The sequence below is a fragment of the Heptranchias perlo genome, chromosome 15 (assembly GCF_035084215.1).
Source record: "Heptranchias perlo isolate sHepPer1 chromosome 15, sHepPer1.hap1, whole genome shotgun sequence".
NCBI classification, from domain to species: Eukaryota; Metazoa; Chordata; class Chondrichthyes; order Hexanchiformes; family Hexanchidae; genus Heptranchias; species Heptranchias perlo.
In genome coordinates, this window is record NC_090339.1 from 6,906,977 (window position 1) to 6,925,792 (window position 18,816).

At 45.8% G+C, this 18,816-nt stretch overlaps 1 protein-coding gene across 1 annotated transcript in view; it reads left to right on the forward strand.

Annotated features, from left to right (window-relative positions):
- The first annotated feature begins 4,952 nt into the window (after positions 1-4,952).
- LOC137333187 (sodium- and chloride-dependent neutral and basic amino acid transporter B(0+)-like) overlaps positions 4,953-18,816 on the forward strand; it is a 106,474-nt gene continuing 92,610 nt past the window's right edge. The window contains exons 1-4 of the mRNA XM_067997370.1: positions 4,953-5,015; positions 7,876-8,047; positions 9,898-10,029; positions 14,969-15,136. Coding sequence (XP_067853471.1) covers positions 4,953-5,015; positions 7,876-8,047; positions 9,898-10,029; positions 14,969-15,136 — 535 coding nt within the window. The remainder of the gene's footprint in view (positions 5,016-7,875; positions 8,048-9,897; positions 10,030-14,968; positions 15,137-18,816) is intronic.

Below are 18,816 nucleotides of genomic sequence, written 5' to 3' on the forward strand. Positions count from 1 at the left end.
CAGAGGGTAGAGCGGGGATATATTGGAGAGGGACCAGTGACCGAGAGCAGGGCGGGGATATAAAGGAGAGGGAGCAGTGACCGAGAGCAGGGGGGGGATGTAAAGGAGAGGAACCAGTGACCGATAGCAGAGTGGGGATATAATGGAGAGGGACCAGTGACCAAGGGCAGAGTGGGGATATAATGGAGAGGGACCAGTGACCGAGAGCAGAGCGGGGATTTAAAGGAGTGGGACCAGTGACCGAGAGCAGAGCGGGGATTTAAAGGAGAGGGACCAGTAACAGAGGGTAGAGTGGGGATATAAAGGAGAGGGACCAGTGACCGAGGGCAGAGCGGGGATCTCAAGGAGAGGGACCAGTGACCGAGAGCAGGGCGGGGATATAAAGGAGAGGGACCTGTGACCGAGAGCAGGGCGGGGATATAAAGGAGGGGGACCAGTGACCGAGAGCATAGTGAGGATATAAAGGAGAGGGAGCAGTGACCGAGAGCAGAGTGGGGATATAAAGGAGAGGGAGCAGTGACCGAGAGCAGAGTGGGGATATAAAGGAGAGGGAGCAGTGACCGAGAGCAGAGTGAGGATTTAAAGGAGAGGGAGCAGTGACCGAGAGCAGAGCGGGGATATAAAGGAGAGGGACCTGTGACCGAGAGCAGGGCGGGGATATAAAGGAGGGGGACCAGTGACCGAGAGCAGAGTGAGGATATAAAGGAGAGGGAGCAGTGACCGAGAGCAGAGTGGGGATATAAAGGAGAGGGAGCAGTGACCGAGAGCAGAGTGGGGATATAAAGGAGAGGGAGCAGTGACCGAGAGCAGAGTGAGGATTTAAAGGAGAGGGAGCAGTGACCGAGAGCAGAGCGGGGATATAAAGGAGAGGGACCTGTGACCGAGAGCAGGGCGGGGATATACAGGAAGTCCTAGCTATTAGCTTTATTCTGTGTGCTGTTCCTAGCTTCCACCTTGATCAAAGATTTTGGTTTTGTCTCTCAGTTGTTCCGCTACCTTCATCTCCTTCTGTTTGATCAGTTCACTGGCACCTTCTTTTCTTCATCTGAATGTCCTGAACTCATCCTTTTATACTTCACTCCCTGCATTCTAGAGCGCGCTCACTTCAAACGCCAAGGTTCCAATTTCAAACGGCAGTGCCCTGGCTTTCAAATAACAACTGTTTGTGGACAGCCCCCTCGACACAAGGTCCCAGGCATTGAGTGCGTTGCACTCTAACCATTTCTCTGACATTTTCTGGGACTTGTCTTTTTGTATTTGTTATTTAAAAATTGAAGTAATTTTTTTCCTGTGAGGCTATCTTAAGAACGTGACTGAGGTGGTTGCCAGTTTGCCCTGCCTTTTGCTATCAGTCTCCATTTATTGTTAAATACTGCTACTTCATTCCTGAAGGAGCCAGTCCTCAGACAGTAATCGCCATATTAGCCAAGTTTTAATTTTTCTGCATTAGTTTGGATTCTCCTATCGAGCTCGCCAGTTATTAGGCCAAGGGAAAGGCCTAGTGTGTAGACAGGCAATTGGTGAGACAGGCCTAAGGCTTCAAAAACTCCAGGCACCAATCCATTTTCCTTTCTGAGTAATAGTCTTCACTGTCCAAAAAAATGAAGAAGAGATTTATGTCTCTTCCTTTCCTCTCAGAATATTTACATGAAGTAAATCCAGCAAAAGATCTGGTGAGTAATTTTACCGAAACGCAAAAGTGAGTTAATCTAAAACCTTCAGTACTGGTTGGTGAGGTGGGGGTGTTAGTTCTGTGTAAGCTTGGTTGTGAATTGCGGAAGCTCCCTTATGGGGTTCAGTACTGTTTTTCCAAAATATCAAATGATTGCTGATGACTGACGTGTCTAAAATTGAGTAACAGCGCATTTTTATGGTAGGATACTTGATGGATTGGAAAATTGTTCTGTGTGATATTATTGTATGAATGCTTCGTCCATTTAAAATGGAAGGGTTTGTGCCTCCGTTTCATTAGCGGTCAGAGGAACTCGACATGAACCTGTCAAGCCTTCTTAACGTATTGCAAGCTGTAATTTCCACATGTATACCAACCCTCCGCATTTTCTGCGGTCAATCTGCATTTGGACCTCCTTGTCCATGCTGAATCAAAGTCACAAATGATATCCTATGTGACTGTGACTGTGGTAAACTATCCCTCCTCATCCTTCTCGACCTGTGTGCAGCCTTTGACATGGTTGACCACACCATCCTCCTCCAACGCCTCTCCTCCGTCATCCAGCTGGATGGGACTGCGCTCACCTGGTTCCATTCTTATCTGTCCAGTTGTAGCCTGAAAATCACCTGCAATGGCTTCTCTTCCCGCTCCCATACCGTCACCTCTGGAACCCCCAAGGATCTATCCTTGGCCCCCTCCTATGTCTCATCTACAAGCTGCCCCTCGGCGACATCATCCAAAAAAAATCATCAGATTCCACATGTACGCTGACGACACCCAGCTGTACCTCACCACCACCTCCCTCAACCCCTCCACTGTCCCTGATTTGTCACACTGTTGTCCGACATGAGCAAAAATTTCCTCCAACTAAATACCGGGAAGACCGAAGCCATTGTCTTCGGTCCCTGCCATAAACTCCATTCCCTAGCCATTGACTCCATCCCTCTCCCTGGCCACTGTCTGAGGCTGAATCAGACCGTATGCAACCTTGGCATCCTATCTGACCCTGAGATGAGCTTCCAACTACATATCCACTCCATCACCAAGACCGTCTACTTCCACCTCCGTAACATCACTCATCTCTGACCTTGCCTCAGCTCATCTGCTGCTGAAATCCTCATCCAAGCCTTTGTTACCTCTAGACTTGACTATTTTCGATGCTCTCTTGGCCGGCCTCACATCTTCCACCCTCCATAAACTTCAGCTCATCCAAAACTCTGCTGCCTATATCCTAACTCGCACCAACTGTTCTCCCATCACCCCTGTGCTCGCTGACCTACATTGGCTCCCGGTCCGGGAACGTCTCGATTTTAAAATTCTCATCCTTGTTTGCAAATCTCTCCATGGCCTCACCCCTCCCTATCTCTGTAACTTCCTCCAGCCGTACAATCCTCCGAGATCTCTGCGCTCCTCCAATTCTGGCCTCTTACACATCCCCGATTTTCACCACTCCACCTTTGGTGGCCGTGTCTTCAGCCACCTAGGCCCTAAGCTCTGGAATTCCCTCCTTAAACCTCTCCACCTCTCTACCTCCTTTAAGATGCTCTTTAAAACCTACCTCTCTGACCAAGCTTTTGGTTACCTGTCCTAATATCTTCTATGTGGCTCGGTGTCAAAATTTTTTTGATAATCGCTCCAGCGAAGTGCCTTGGGACATTTTACAACATTAAAGGCACTATATAAATGCTTCTTCTTCTTCTTCTTCTTCTTGTTGTTGTTGTTGTTGTGCCAGCCAATTCAAACTTCTCACCCAGCTCTCTGCGGAGCTGTCTCTGGCCTTCACTAGCTTTCTTAAGTTTGCCACCTTGTTCTGTGAGACAGAAAAGAGTCAGGTAGCGAGGTCTCAGTTACATAAGGACACGAGAGGTATTGTTGTTGAGACATTTGCAGAGATCAGTTTGGAATTAGTTCTTGTCTTTTACTTTTATTCAGTTCACTTTCTATTAATTGTCGAACTGTTTTAACGTGTTATTCCATTGGCTGTAAACCACTTTGGGACGCCCTAAGGAAATGGTAATGCACAATATAAATGCAACAATAACAAGTTACATTTATATAGCACCTTTAACATATTCCAAAGTGCTTCACAGGAGCGTAATCAGACAAAAATGATAAAAAGTGACACCGAAACAAGGATGGAGATGTTAGGATGGAGGATAAAAGTTTGCTCAAAGAGGTGGGTTTTAAGGAGGGTCTTAGAGGAGTGAGAGGTGGAGAGGATTAGGGAGGAAATTCCAGAACTTGAAGCCTAGACACCTGAATGTACGACCACCAATGGTGGGGCAAAGGAAGTTTGGGATGCAAAAGAGGCCAGAGTTAGAGGAACATAAAGTTTTTGGAAGGTTGTCGGGCTGGAGGAGGATACAGAGACAGGGAGGGGCGAGGACATGCAGGGTTATGAACACAAGGATGAGAATATTAGAATCGAGGCATTGGTGGACCGGGAGCCAATGTAAGTCAGTGAGCACAGGAGTGATGAGTGAACGGGTTAGGATATGGGCAGCAGAGTTTTGGATGAACTCAAGTTTATGGAGGGTGGAAGATGGGGGGCATCCAGGAAAGCATTGAAATGGTCAAGTCTAGAGGCAACAAAAGCATGGATGAAAGTTTCAGCAGCAGATAAGCTGAGGCAGGGGCAGAGATGGATGATGTTACGGAGGTGGAAGTAGGCGGTCTTGCTGATGGAGATGATATGGAGTTGTAAACTCAGCTTAGGGTCAAATAGGACGCTGAGGTTGCAAACAGTCTGATTCAGGCTGAAACAATGGTGAGGGAAGAGGATGGAATCGACACGAGGGAACGGGGTTTGTGGCAGGGGCTGAAGACAATGGCTTTTGTCTTCCCAATGTTTAATTGGAGGAAATTTTGGCTCATTGGGGACTGGATGTTGTACAAGCAGCGTGACAACACAGGTATACATGTGGAAGCTGACATCATGTCTTCAGATGATGTTGCTGCGGAGGAGCGTATAGATTGGAAATAGGAGGGGGCCAAGGAAAGAGCCTTGGGGTACTCCAGAGGTAACAGTGTGGGAGCCGAAAGAGAAGTCATTGCAGGACACAGGCAATGGCAGTCCCACTCAGCTGGACAATGGAGGAGAGGCGTTGGAGGAGGATGGTGTGGTCAACCATGTCAGGCTGCAGTGGTCGAGAAGGATGAGGAGGGATAGTGTATCTTTGATTCTGGCCGTTTCATTGCTGCAGCAGGGACAGAAACCTGATTGGAGAGGATCAATCATGAAGTTGCGGAAAAGGTGGACACGGATTTGGGAGGCGACAACATGGTCAAGGACTTTGGAGTGGAAAGGGAGGTTGGAGATGGGGTGATAGTATTCAAGGACGGGGTGAGGGGGGGCAAGGGTGGGATTTTTGAAGGTGCTGATGGCAGATTTGAAAGTGAGAGGGACAGTACCTGAGGAGAGGGAACTGTTTACAATGTTAGCTAGTTACATGCAAAGACATTTTAACCCCCCACCTTTTAAAAATCTATTTGAGAACTCGCTGATCATTTTAAATTCGGTTCTGCTAGCTCGCCTTCCCTAGGTTGGAGAAAATGCACAATATGGCCTACCAGACCAAAGTCACTTCAAGGGCATTGTGTGATGCAAATAGGTTCTGTTTGTAAAGCAATTAGAAACCAAGTAACACAGACTGCTGGCTTTGTGCTAAAATCTATCAAATTAAAGTGAAGTGTTTGGTAACGTAACAATGGGCAGGGGTCTTGCATCTGGGAGAAGTTCTTGAAAACGATCATGTTAAATTGATAAACTTGAAAAGCACCTATTATTTACCTATATCAGTGGATAGGCAATGTGTATCCCCAGCCAGCAAGCATCCGTTGTGCTTTAGTTTCTATGGAAACTGGACTACCATATGCAATTATGAGAGGTACATATTTGATTCTCTTTGTGCTGGGAATAAATGGTAGCTGAGCAGAGTGTTGATTGACAGCTCCAGTCCAGGCGGAGATACATGTTGAGCAAATGCTCTCAGTTCCCCAATTCTATCTTGTATAACTGTTTCGTGGGCCATGTGGGGGTAGCTCTTGTGAAGCTACATGAGCTATTACTGAGAACCACGTATAAAAGGTACGTGTGGGATACGAGTCCAGCTTTAATGTTAGCAGAAGACTAAGCAAAATGTCATGTCTTTAATTATCTTTGTACCCAAGGAGGGAGTGTGAGTCGAACATTCTATAACTGTGTAAGTTGCTGTACTGTCTATTGCTACTGCTTATCTGTACCTGCTCCATTCATAGCCTACACCACAGTCTGTTTATTCTTCCACCTTCTGAAGTCAAGATCAGAAGACACGTCATGTCATATCCAACAAGCAACAAGGAGTTCTATCCAACTCCTACGTAATGGTGCTGAACCAGATATTGTGCATGTAAAGTCACACTCTGGTTTATAGGGAGAAAGGGCTCATTTACAGGGGTGATCTTTAGCACACAGCACAAGAGAATATCTAGGTAAAGTCTAAAAACTTAACAGAGGTTTAGTTTAAAAAAAGTTAGCACCTACGATAAAATAGCAATGGAACTTTATGCAAACATAATGGCCCGATTTTCAAAGGAAATTGCGGGTGAGTTGGGGGCAGGGGGGGCTGCGAAAATCGGGGAAATCCCGAGCAGGTGAGGAAGCCTGCCCCAACTCGCTTCTGGGTTTCCCACAAACACGATTGTTTGCGCGCATGCTTCCCAAATGCAGAAGTCCCGCCAGCAATTAAAGCCAGCGGGATGATAGTTAAAGAACCAAATGTACCTCGGCATGTAAAAGTACAGGCTTCCCACTGGGAATGCAAAGTCCGAACATTTTGCAGTTGCGACCCAAGAAAACAACTATTTTCAACTCCCACCTGTCCCCAACCCACCCGTTCTTGGGGTTTAAAATCACCCCCTTTGTTTCCTCCTCACAGCTTACTTTCCCACCTAACTTTGTATCATCAGCAAACTTGGATACATTACACTTGGTCCCTTCATCTATCTCATTAATATAGATTGTAAATAGCTGAGGCCCCAGCACCGATCCTTGCGACACCCCACTAGTTACAGCCTGCCAACCTGAAAATGAACTGTTTATCCCTATTCTCTGTTTTCTGTCCGTTAACCAATCCTCTATTTATGCTAATAATATTACCCCCAAACCTTTTGTGTGGCACCTTATCGAATGTCTTATGAAAATCCAAATATACTACATCCACTGGTTCCCCTTTATCTACCCTGCTAGTTACACCTTCAAAAAAACTCTAATAGATTTGTCAAACACGATTTCCCTTTCATAAAACCATGTTGACTCTGCCTAACCATATTATGATTTTCTAAGTGCCCTGTTACCACTTCCTTAATAATGGATTAATAGTGTAGTGAGATAGGTGAAATGGTGAACATTTTGTACTGTGACATTGTCAGTCAACTGGCAGCTCGTTCCAGACACTCACCACCCTTTGAGTGAAAAAATTGCCCCTCTGGACCCTTTTGTATCTCTCCCCTCTCACCTTAAATCTATGCCCCCTCGTTATAGACTCCCCTACCTTTGGGAAAAGATTTTGACTATCTACCTTATCTATGCCCCTCATTATTTTATAGACTTTTATAAGATCACCCCTAAACCTCCTACTCTCCAGGGAAAAAAGTCTCAGTCTATCCAACCTCTCCCTATAAGTCAAACCATCAAGTCCCGGTAGCATCCTAGTAAATCTTTTCTGCACTCTTTCTAGTTTAATAATATCCTTTCTATAATAGGGTGACCAGAACTGTACACAGTATTCCAAGTGTGGCCTAACTAATGTCTTGTACAACTTCAATAAGACATCCCAACTCCTGTATTCAATGTTCTGACCAATGAAACCAAGCATGCTGAATGCCTTCTTCACCACCCTATCCACCTGTGACTCCACTTTCAAGGAGCTATGAACCTATACTCCTAGATCTCTTTGTTCTATAACTCACGCTTACGTTATAACAAGCCTGTGTTCCCACTTCACTTTGCCAGGTAACAGTTTGGTTCCACACGTTTGAAGCTCTTTTTGAGTTGTTAACTTTTCTGGGGAGGGGGGAGCGGGATTTGGCCTGTGTCAGCTTTTTTTTTGAAGGTGTTAGTCGGCTTTTGCTAGTTTTCTAGGTTGGCGATGATAAGTTTTCAGTCTTGCATCTGTCAAAGTCTAACTTACCGAATGGGCCATTTCTTTCCTTTCCCACAACAGGACGATGATGACTTCCAAGAGGACGATGATGACTTCCAAGAGATAACTGATGAGAATGTGGAGCGAGGCAACTGGTCTTTGAAACTTGACTACCTGCTCTCAATGATCGGCTACACTGTGGGTCTGGGCAATGTCTGGCGATTCCCTTTCCTGGTTTACAAAAATGGAGGAGGTACTTTAGTGAAATCCAAAATACAGGGGATAGAAAGGCAGAAAATGAAGGGGAATAATTCATTGATTTATGAAGGATGAGACCCTTTTCTAAATTGAACAGACAATACAAGGTTTGAAAAACGTTAGTAGAGGAACAATTAAGTGGTATAAATTCTACAAGTGGGACTTAAAAAGCAGTAGGAATAGCGCTGGGAAAAAAAATCACAAATTCAAGGAAATTATTTCCACCATTCCCTTCCTAATGCACTCACTGATATGAAAAACCACATTGTTTAAATTGTGTGAATTTTATTTTTGGGCCATTCCGGGTTGTACAGCTTCATTAATCTATCTTCGCACAATGCTGTTGTTTATCTAAAGTAATGGCTTTTTTTGTTAGTCCATCAATAAAGTCAGTGTGAATCTGAATCGGCAGTGTTTCAACACTACTGAGAAATTTTCCACCCTCGTGCTAGATTTAACATGAATCGCATAGGAGTAATGTGTGCTCGAAAGCATGGCTTCTGTTTCACGTCCAGAACCAGCTACACAAGCGAATTCTATTTGAAGCGCGTTTGCTTTGTGCTGGCTGCCTTTCGAGACTCCTTGAGCACTCTCGCCTCCGAGTCAGAAGGTCGTGGGTTCGAGCCCCGCTCCAAAGACTTGAGTTCATAATCCAGGTTGACACTTCAGTGCAGTACTGAGGGAGTGCTGCACTGCTGGAGGTTCCGTCTTTCAGATGAGACGTTAAACTGAGACCCCGTCTGTCCTCTCAGATGGATGTAAAAGATCCCACGGCATTATTTGGAAGGAGTTCTCTGCGGTGTATTGACTAATATTTATCCCTCAACCAACATCACTAAAAACAGATTATCTGGTCATTATCACATTGCTGTTTGTGGGACCTTGCTGTGTACAAATTGGCTGTTGCGTTTCCTACATTACAGCAATGACGACACTTCAAAAGTACCTCATTGACTGTAAAGTGCATTGGGATGTCCTGAGGTCGTGAAAGGTGCTTTATAAGTGCAAGTCTTTCTTTTTACATGGAGTGGCGTGTTGAGTACGATACTGTAGGATACGAGTCTGAATGTTAAAAGTGGCTGGTTTCTTTTTATGGTGTTTTGTATTAAGTTGTGAAACAGTGGAATGGTATGGGCTTGTCCTTCTGTGACCAGTGAGGGGAGTGGGGGGTATAGGTGAGAAATGCCATCTCATGCGGACCCTGCATGCAAATGGCCTGACCTCGCCGGAAAATGGAAGGTCGGCTCATTGGCAGAATTTTCGGGTGCTCCACATTTGTCGCTCATGACACACCAGGAGTCCTAAAGTCATTGTCAGGGTCCAGCAGCCAGTAAAGGTCTGCTGACAGGCTTTTATGCACAGGACAGTTTCCTGGCATGGGGGCGGGGTGGGCGAAGAAGGGAGAAGGGGCATTGGAAAGGAGATTACTAGTCGGCAGGTGCAAGAGGACACCAGGCACAAACTTTTTTTAATCGACAACATGCCTTCCATCGGCTCCCACCTCAGACAGACACCGTATGTGTGCTGCTCAGGGGCTCAAGCTACATTATGGGGCGTCTGCCTAATTTAAATGGAATTCAGGGCCTAATGAGCCTAGCACATAACCTGTGCTGAGGCTCCTAGTTACTTTTGGACTCACTGCCTGCATTGGGTGCCTTGGGTGCAATGTAGGTCTCAGACCTCTTGTAAGACAGGGAATTCAGTGCAACAGGCACCTGCCATTGTATTGTCGGTGCATTAACATATAAATGGACTTACTAATTTCCACTCCAATAGTGCATGTACAAACCTGGTGACTCTAATGTTGATACAATCTTTTTCATCTCCTTTACCATTTTTTTCTAGGTGTGTTTCTTATTCCCTACATGCTCATGTTGGCATTTGCTGGGATGCCAATGTTTTTCCTGGAATGTTCCTTGGGGCAGTTTGCCAGCCTCGGACCTATTCAAGTGTGGAAAGCCGTGCCCGTCCTACAAGGTTAATGTTTATAGAAAGCAACGTAATCTCTGTAGCGTGGAATCCCTGGGAGTATCGACAGACTCTGGGGGCTCCCTGCAAATACTATGTGTTCCTGTGGACCCCCCACCAGAAGCAATGACGCCCCAAGGCCCCCCTAGACTTATTGGCACACTCTCAATGACTCCCTTTAAATAGGGACATCCTCTCAGCCAGCTTCCCCTCACAAAGTCCAAAAGACATTTTCAATCTTTCAAAAGGAAAACAGTGCAATTATTTCAGAAAATGGGGAAAAATTTGATATGGCCTATTTTCAGACCTGCAGGGCCTCTCAGGAGTGCAGTGGATCCGGAAGGAGCATTCTTGCTCCTCCCGACGTGATAGGATAGTGGGTAAAAAGAAACTCTTACTCTTGGGTGGCGGCCTCTTTTTAGGCCGCAGTGATCCCACCAAAGCCTGAGCAAGCAGGCCTGACTCCTACTCCACTCAGCGCTGCCGAATTTTACTGAGAAGGGTCCTTAAACAGATGCTAGGCCCTTCAATAGCATATGCAAGTGCTGGAACATCTGCTTAAGGCGGCCGCCCGGGACGTCTGAAAATCGTCCGAGGCCAATATGGCACCAAAAGTATTTTAGGCCTCCTTGGGGTGATCACTTTTGCCCCCATTTTCCTGCTGAAAGTGGATACAACAAGGCCCATTTTCTCCCTCATTATGTTTTATTCGTATCCAGCTGCAGAAATAGCAACTGAGTAAGTTAACTAATACAGACATCTGCTGACACTGGAGCTCTCAATGCCCCATTGCAGATGTCAATTTGAAAACCTTTGGTTTAAATTAACGCTACTGGTCAATTGATACTAACAATATTGGATATACACTGGTTATATTTTCCTTATCAGACGTAGGTTTAAACCAGCCTTGCTGAAATGCTGTTTACAATCTGATCTGTTGAACACTTTTACAAAGAAAGATACAGACAGTGAAGAGACAGACACAGCGAGTGAAATGTTTTTTATCTTTGCTTCAAATTTAATCAGATATTAGACCCAATAGCTGGAGAAGTCTCTATCTGTCATTCATTTAGTAACGTTGGTTTCATAGTTTGACAAGTGATAAGTTGTTTAATTGAGATTGTGTTAGTTTTATCAGTATTCATTTAAATGGAGCAATTGGGAGCTTATCAATCATTGAAAGTGATTTGACTTATATTTTGCATTGATATTAAATGGAAGGAGGGGATTGCCACCTTTTGCCTTTTGGGCTTTTTTATGTAAACAGTTTGGTACTAGTTTCTGTAAGCAGGCCTTGTCTACTATGAACTGACTGAGATCCTTTACACGGCCATATTTAGTTAATGTACCTCAGGTCCAGCAACTAACCCCAATGGGCCTGTATCTGGCTCCAAGTTACGACACAAACCATCTCACATCTAAAGATTTCAATTGCTCCCCAAATAATCTACAACTTCTTCCATCCAAAGTGGACAATCAATCATTATCTTGGCTGAGGCACATCCTTTTCAAAAAAATACCATGAAAGTGAGCATTCTGTCCTCCTGGTACTGATTGTTCCACACTAATTGACAGTGTATCACAAAGATGCTACTCCCTCACTATAGTCCATGTCCCCGTGTCCTGTAAGCTGGCATCGACTAATGATTTACAGTCATTGGCCGTGACAACTGAACTGTGTTTGGTGGGGTCTGGTTAGTTATGCAACTTGCCTGAGTCTCATGATAGCATTCCTTCTCCCCAGCTGTGTCCAGGGCCACATCTGCAATAACAAATCCCACCTTAAGTACATTTGAAACACTTGGTTATGGGTCCGTGTTTCTCCCAACACTTTTTTCTTGTAGTCATGGCAGAGAGACAGCTTTCGGGCCATGAGTCTTATGAACACAACCTCTGCCTTTATCTTCCCTGTTGGTGGGTAGTGTTCCGTGGGGCTAACAATTACCTCTGACTAATGGCACAATGCACCAGTGGCTACTTGGAATGCCTACCACATTCTCCTCTGATGGGTGATGAAAAAAACACCCTGTGAAATCATTACATTCAGGCTAAAACTAATGCTACACAGAAGCATTGGGTGCAGGAAGATAGGGATTCTGCAAATACTTAAAACAACAAAGGTAAAAATGAATTCATGAAAGGTTAAAATACCCTATTTAGAATGTTTTTTTTACAGACTGTGATAATCTGCTAGGCTTGGATAAAACAGCCTTTCGTATACTTCCCTTGTAATGTCATACATACATACAAACAACAACAACAAATTGCATTTACATAGCACCTTTAACATAGTAAAACATCCCACCGTGCTTCACAGGAGCAATTAACAAACAAAATTTGATACCGAGCCACGTAAGGAGATATTGGGACAGGTGACCAAAAGCTTGATCAAAGAAGCAGGTTTTAAGGAGCATATTAAAGGAGGAGAGAGAAATAGAGAAATAGAGAGGTACAGAGGTTTAGGGAGGGAATTCCAGAGCTTAGGGCCTAGACTGCTGTAGGCACAGCTGTCAATGGTGGAGCGATTAAAATTGGGGATGCGCAAGCGGCCAGAATTGGAAGAGCGCAGAGATCTCAGAGGCTTGTAGGGCTGGAGGAGGTTACAGAGATAGGGAAGGGTGAGGCCATGGAGGGATTTGAAAACAAGGATGAGAATTTTAAAATCGAGGCGTTGCCAGACTGGGAGCCAATGTAGGTCAGTGAGCACAAGGATGATGGGTGAATAGGACTTGGTGTGAGTTAGGATACGGACAGTAGAGTTTTGGATGAGATCAAGTTTATGGAGGGTGGAAGATGGGAGGCCGGCCATAAGATCATTGGAATAATCAAGTCTAGAGTTAACAAAGGCATGGATGCAAAATGATTCCAATGCTGAACACACAGAGTTCAACTTCACGAGTGAACTGAACTAAAGTTGAGCAGTTAAGGCAATTTCTTATTCTGTTCGTATCACAGGTGTTTTGGGACATTAACTAACTTCTTCCAAGCATTTCCATTGATGTGTCAGCCATCAGAGATAATGGGGATGATTTTAAACCCCAAGAACGGGTGGGTTGGGGGTGGGTGGGAGTTGAAAATAGTTGCTTTCTTGGGTCACAACCGCAAAATGTTCGGACTTTGCATTCCCAGTGGGAAGCCTGTACATTTACGCATGGACGTTAAACCCGGAAATAAAGCTGGGTTGCGGTCGCGACCCAAAAAACAACTATTTTCAACTCCCACCCGCCCCCAACCCACCCATTCTTGGGGTTTAAAATCACCTCCAATTAATTTGTCTTTTCACCAGTCTACAGACTCACATTTCAAATAGACACTGCCCAATCACCAAGTATTTTTGACCTAATTAGTTTCTGAGTCCAGGCATTGCCGCTAAAGAAGGGTCACCAATTCTGTACAAATGTGATTAGATCTGGTCAGTTTTGTATATTGTCACAGAGACAAGATGTAGCTTGCTTCAACCAACTTTTAAATTACACCTACCCTATCTATCTAAAGTTATAGATATATGGTCACCACGTTGGGACCTATTCGGTGGTTCAGCTTCTTATTCGAGGTGCTTCTGCTAATCACCACTTGAGTGCACCTTCTCCTGGTTGGATCTGCTGTCCATCATTTCACGATTCCTTGAAGCTCATGAGATGGCATAATGCTTGGGTTTCTCAGCTTGCTGTCCCTGGAGGTTATGTTTGTTTTCTAACAGCCATGTATATAAAATACCTGGTAGAAACTGATTCTTTAAACATTTAAAAATGGTTGACATAAAATATCCCATAGTATTATTTGAGGAAGAGCAGGGGGGAGTACTCCTGGTGTCCTGGCCAATATTTAGTCCACAACAAACACCACCAAAAACAGATTATCTGATCATTTATCTCATTGCTGTTTCTAGGAAACTTTCTGTGTGCAAACTGCCTGCCAAAACTTTCCTATATTCCAACAGTAACTGCACTTCAAAAGTAGTTAATTGTCTGTGAAGCACTTTGGGATGTCCTGAGGTTGTGAAAGGTGCCATTAAATATCAATTTTTTTTCTCTCGTTTTCTCCACTTCAATCCTTGAGAGGTTCCACCCCTTTGTCTAATCACCGATTCCATCTATCTTGCAATTCAAAGGCTAACTCCTGTAGTAGCAGCCATTTCCCAGCACCCCAGCGCAGACGGGATATTGTTGGGAGCCCACCTATAGAATTTAAATGAGGCAGCCCATGGAAACCTCCTCGGGGTCAGCACTGAGTTCAGGCGAGTGGAAGCTCCGCACTGCGGTGGTAGTGCAGAGTAACTCAGGCCTTAAATTGGAGGACTGGCTGGATTTACAGTATCTTCACTCACCTCTTAATGCCTTTCTTTGGCAATCCAAGTGCACATTTGTGCTGTTGCTGTCAGCTGTGGCTCAGTGATCACACTCTCACCTCTTGAGTCAGAAGGTCCAGAGACTTGAGCACATAATCTAAGATGACACTCCAGTGCAGGATTGAGGGATCGCTGCATTGCCTGGGGTGGCATCTTTTGGATATAATGTTAAAGCAAGGCTCCGTCTGCCCTCTTAGGTGGACGTAACAGATCCCATGGCACTATTCGAAGAAGAGCAGGGGAGTTCTCCCCAATGTCTTGGCCAAAATTTATCCCTCAACCAACGTACCTAAAGCAGATTATCTGGACATTTATCTCATTTGCTGTTTGTGCGACCTTGCTGTGTGCAAATTGGCTGCTGTGTTTCAACAGTGACCACACTTCAAAAAGTACTTCATTGATTGTATAGCACTTTGGGACATCCTGTGGTCATGACAGGCACTATATAAATGCAAGTTCGTTCTTTCTTATGATTGATTGACCGTTTGCAACAAAACAAAGTTGTTTTGTCTGACCAGCATTCTTCACATGCATGTGAAGGTTAAACAGTTTGCCTGTGATATTCCATTCTAAACTCCTTTGTTCTCAATTGGCTTGAAGGTGTGGGTATCGTAACAGTCGTTGTGTCAATATTTCAAAGCATCTACTATAACTGCATCATTGCCTACAGCCTGTACTACTTCTTTGCTTCCTTCCAATCCCCCCTGCCATGGGCAGAATGCTACAGTCGGTGGGATACAAATGAAATATGCAAGAAGAATCCTAAAGGTACTGTGTTAACTTCTGTTTGGTAAAGTATAAACTTCGACTTGTTCAACTGAAGATTTTTCATTCTGTTTGGGTTAGAAAAAGTTGGTATCTATAGCCTACAGATAGGATATAAATGCTCCCATGAATGTGAGGAGGTTAGATAAAGATGTTACTGAGTCAAATAACATTCATGCTTCTGCGTTGATGTGATAAAAAGGAGTTATCTTATCAGAATATGATGGGACTGCTAACATTACCGATGAGATAATTTGGTAATTTCTATGATCCCGTACTCCCAGCAGAGAGTGGTGCTTGCAGAGGCCGGCTCTTGGGATGTGCTTCCTGCCAATCGACACCCAAGCCACTGGACTCAATATCCACCCCCCTCCCCCCCCCCCCCCCCCCACCACCGGTGTACTATGGCTGCAGTACCTACAACCTACAGGATGCACTGCAGCAACTCAATAACAAAGGTTATTTTGATGACACCTCCCTCCCCCTGCGACCTCTACTATCCAGAAGGACAAGAGCGGCAATGTCATGGCAACCTCCAACCTCGGACATATATTGCCATTCCTTCATGATTGCTGAGTCAATATCCCAACCTAACACCATTGTGGGAGGACCATTTGTAAGAACTGCAGTGGTTCAACGAGCAGGGCCTTGCCACCTTCTCAGGGCAACTAGGAATAGGCAATAAATGCAGCCTTGCCAGCATTGCCCACTTTCCAGGAACAAATAAGAAAAACATGCCACTTCCCGTTGGGATTGCCAGATCACAGAATCACCTCTCAATTGTTCTAACATTGCTGCTTGAGTGTTGGCACTGATGTGTCAATATTTCAACATTTAGGCCTCAGTAGGTTGGAAAAATGCCGTAGGAATTAGATCCCTGTGAGGAGGAAAGACTCCACAAAAAACCATGGCTAACTAAGGAAGTCAAGGATGGTATCAGGTTAAAAGAAAAAGCATACAACATGGTAAAGATTACTGGTAAGCCTGAAGATTGGGAAAACTTTAAAAACCAGCAAAGGATGACTAAAAGATTAATAAAGAGGGAGAAAATAAATTATGAGAGTAAACTAGCAAGAAATATAAAAACTGACAGTAAAAGCTTCTACAAGTATATAAAAAGGAAGAGGGTAGCTAAAGTAAATATTGGTCTCTTAGAGGATGAGACTGGGGAAATAATAATGGAAAACAAGGAAATGGCAGAGGAATTGAACAGATATTTTGGGCCCGATATTACCAGGGCTGCGGGTTCTCGGCGGGGGGGCTATCGCGCGCGTGGGTAACACGCCCGGCGAAATCAGTCAGCCACCCGCGCGATCGTAGCCCAATTGGATCCACTTACCTTGTCCTCCGGGTTCCCCACTGCTGAGCTGCGCGTCAGGCGGGCTGCGCATGCGCAGGAAGATCTGTCAGCTGGAGGAGCTCTATTTAAAGGGGCAGTCCTCCACTGACAGATACTGCAACAAATAGAAAAAATTACAGCATGGAGCAGCCCAGGGGGAAGGCTGCTCCCAGGTTTAATGATGCCTCACTCCAGGTATCATTAGATGGGGTGAGGAGGAAGGGGAGGACAGAGATCTTCCCCCCGGCGGGCGGGAGGAAGCGGCCTGCCTCTGCCACCAGGAAGGCCTGGCTCGAAGTGGCAGAGGAGGTCACCTGCACCACCAACATATCGCCCACCTGCATACAATGCAGGAGGCGCTCCAATGACCTCAGTAGCTCAGCCAAAGTGAGTACACTTACTCTTTCCCCTACACTCTGTCTGCCACATCACCGCCCCCACCCCACATCTCCTTCTGCACTGCCAACACTACTCTGTCACATCACCCCTCATACCCACTTAAACCTCATCCTCATCTTACCTGCACTTACTCACCTCGCCAGTACTCATCCCGCCACTACCACTCAACCCAATCCTCATACAATCTCATGGCTCTATCTCATACTCACCCTCTCATGCATCTCTTTCACAGTCAGCCTCACTCAACCTGCCACTACCTGTGCTGCAGCTACAGGGCATGCATCACAAATGTGCAGTAGGCAGCGTAAGGTAAACATGTCGTGAGCATGAAGGGGATTCACAAGGATGTTTGAGGGTTTGTCATGGTTGTTACTTATATTTAATTTCTGAGCAACTCACATCACATACTATATTGGCACCACTACTGCCACGTCTTTGCGAATCTTGTCTGGTTTGTGCAATAATGCCCTTTCCTGAGGATCACTATGAAGACCCACAACTGATGCCACCCATTGTGTCACTGCAGAGTGGGTGTAGGTGTATTTGCAGGGCTCTTTTGTGCAGACGGCTGAGAGACGTCGGCGATGTCCCCGGTGGCACCCTGGAAGGATGCGGAGGAGAAGTTGTTGAGGGCAGTGGTGACTTTGACAGCGACAGGTAAGAAGATGGTGCTCGGGCCAGCCGGGAGCAGCTTGGCATGAAGGAGGCTGCAGATGTCCACGACGACATGTCGAGTGACTCTGAGCCTCCGTGTGCACTGCTGCTCAGAGAGGTCCAGGAAGCTGAGCCTCGGTCTGTGGACCCTGTGGCGAGGGTAGTGCCCTCTGCAACGCATCTCTCTCTGTGGTAGCCCTCCCTCCTGCTGTACAGGTGAATGTGTCACAGCGCTCTGTTGTGGAGCTCCACATGTCAGAGGTGGATGGCGTGGATGGCGAGGCTGGTGAGGCTGGTGATGCTGTTCGCCCTCCGAGGAGGTCATGACTGCAGCTACGGCGGCCCCCATCCGGAAGATGTACATCTGAGGGGGTCCGCAAGGTAGGTACATGTCTCTGGACCCCGGGGTAAGTGTGCAAGTTGGTGACTTTGATTGTCAGGAGGAGGGTGGTGGAGGCCAAACTTTGTCCCAAGTGACAGAGTGGCCTCCTGCAATGAGTGAGGGTCTCCCCCCCCACCTGTCAAATGGACCTTTGCAGCTGCCACAGGCTGACAGCTGCAACAGGTCCATTTGAACTGGGAGTGTTTCCCCCAGTGTGGGAAACAGTCCCAGTTTGCTTTAAAATCCCACCCCTCCTCACATAATCCCTTAATCAGGTCAGTTAATGACCTGAACAAGCAAAATAAATAGCGTCAAGTGGCATCCCGCTGGCTTTAATTGCCTGCGGGATTCCCACCAGCGGGGGCTGCGCGCGCACGCCGGCATGTCAGTGGGGAACCCGGAAGTGCGCGGGTTCGAGGCGGGCTCCGGTCCCGCTCCAGGATTTCCCGATTTTCGGGGCTCCCCCTCCAGGAACGCACCCGATAGCGGGTGCTAAAATGATGCCCTTTGTATCTAATAACATACCAATAATAGTAGAAAATCAAGGGGCAAAGGGGAGGGAGGAACTAAAAACAATCACTATCACTAGTGAAAAAATACTGGGTAAACTAATGGGTCTAAAGGCTGACAAGTCCCCTGGACCTGATGGCTTGCATCCGAGGGACTTCAAGGAAGTGGCTACAGAGATAGTGGTTGTAATCTTCCAGAATTCACTAGATTCTGGGAAGGTCCCAGCAGATTGGAAAACTGCAAATGTAACACCCCTATTCAAGTAGGGAGTGAGACAGAAAGCAGGTAACTATAGACCAGTTAGCCTAACATCTGTCATTGGGAAAATCTAGAATCCATTATTAAGGAAGTAGTAGCAGGACATTTAGAGACTCATAATACAATCAAGGAGAGTCAACA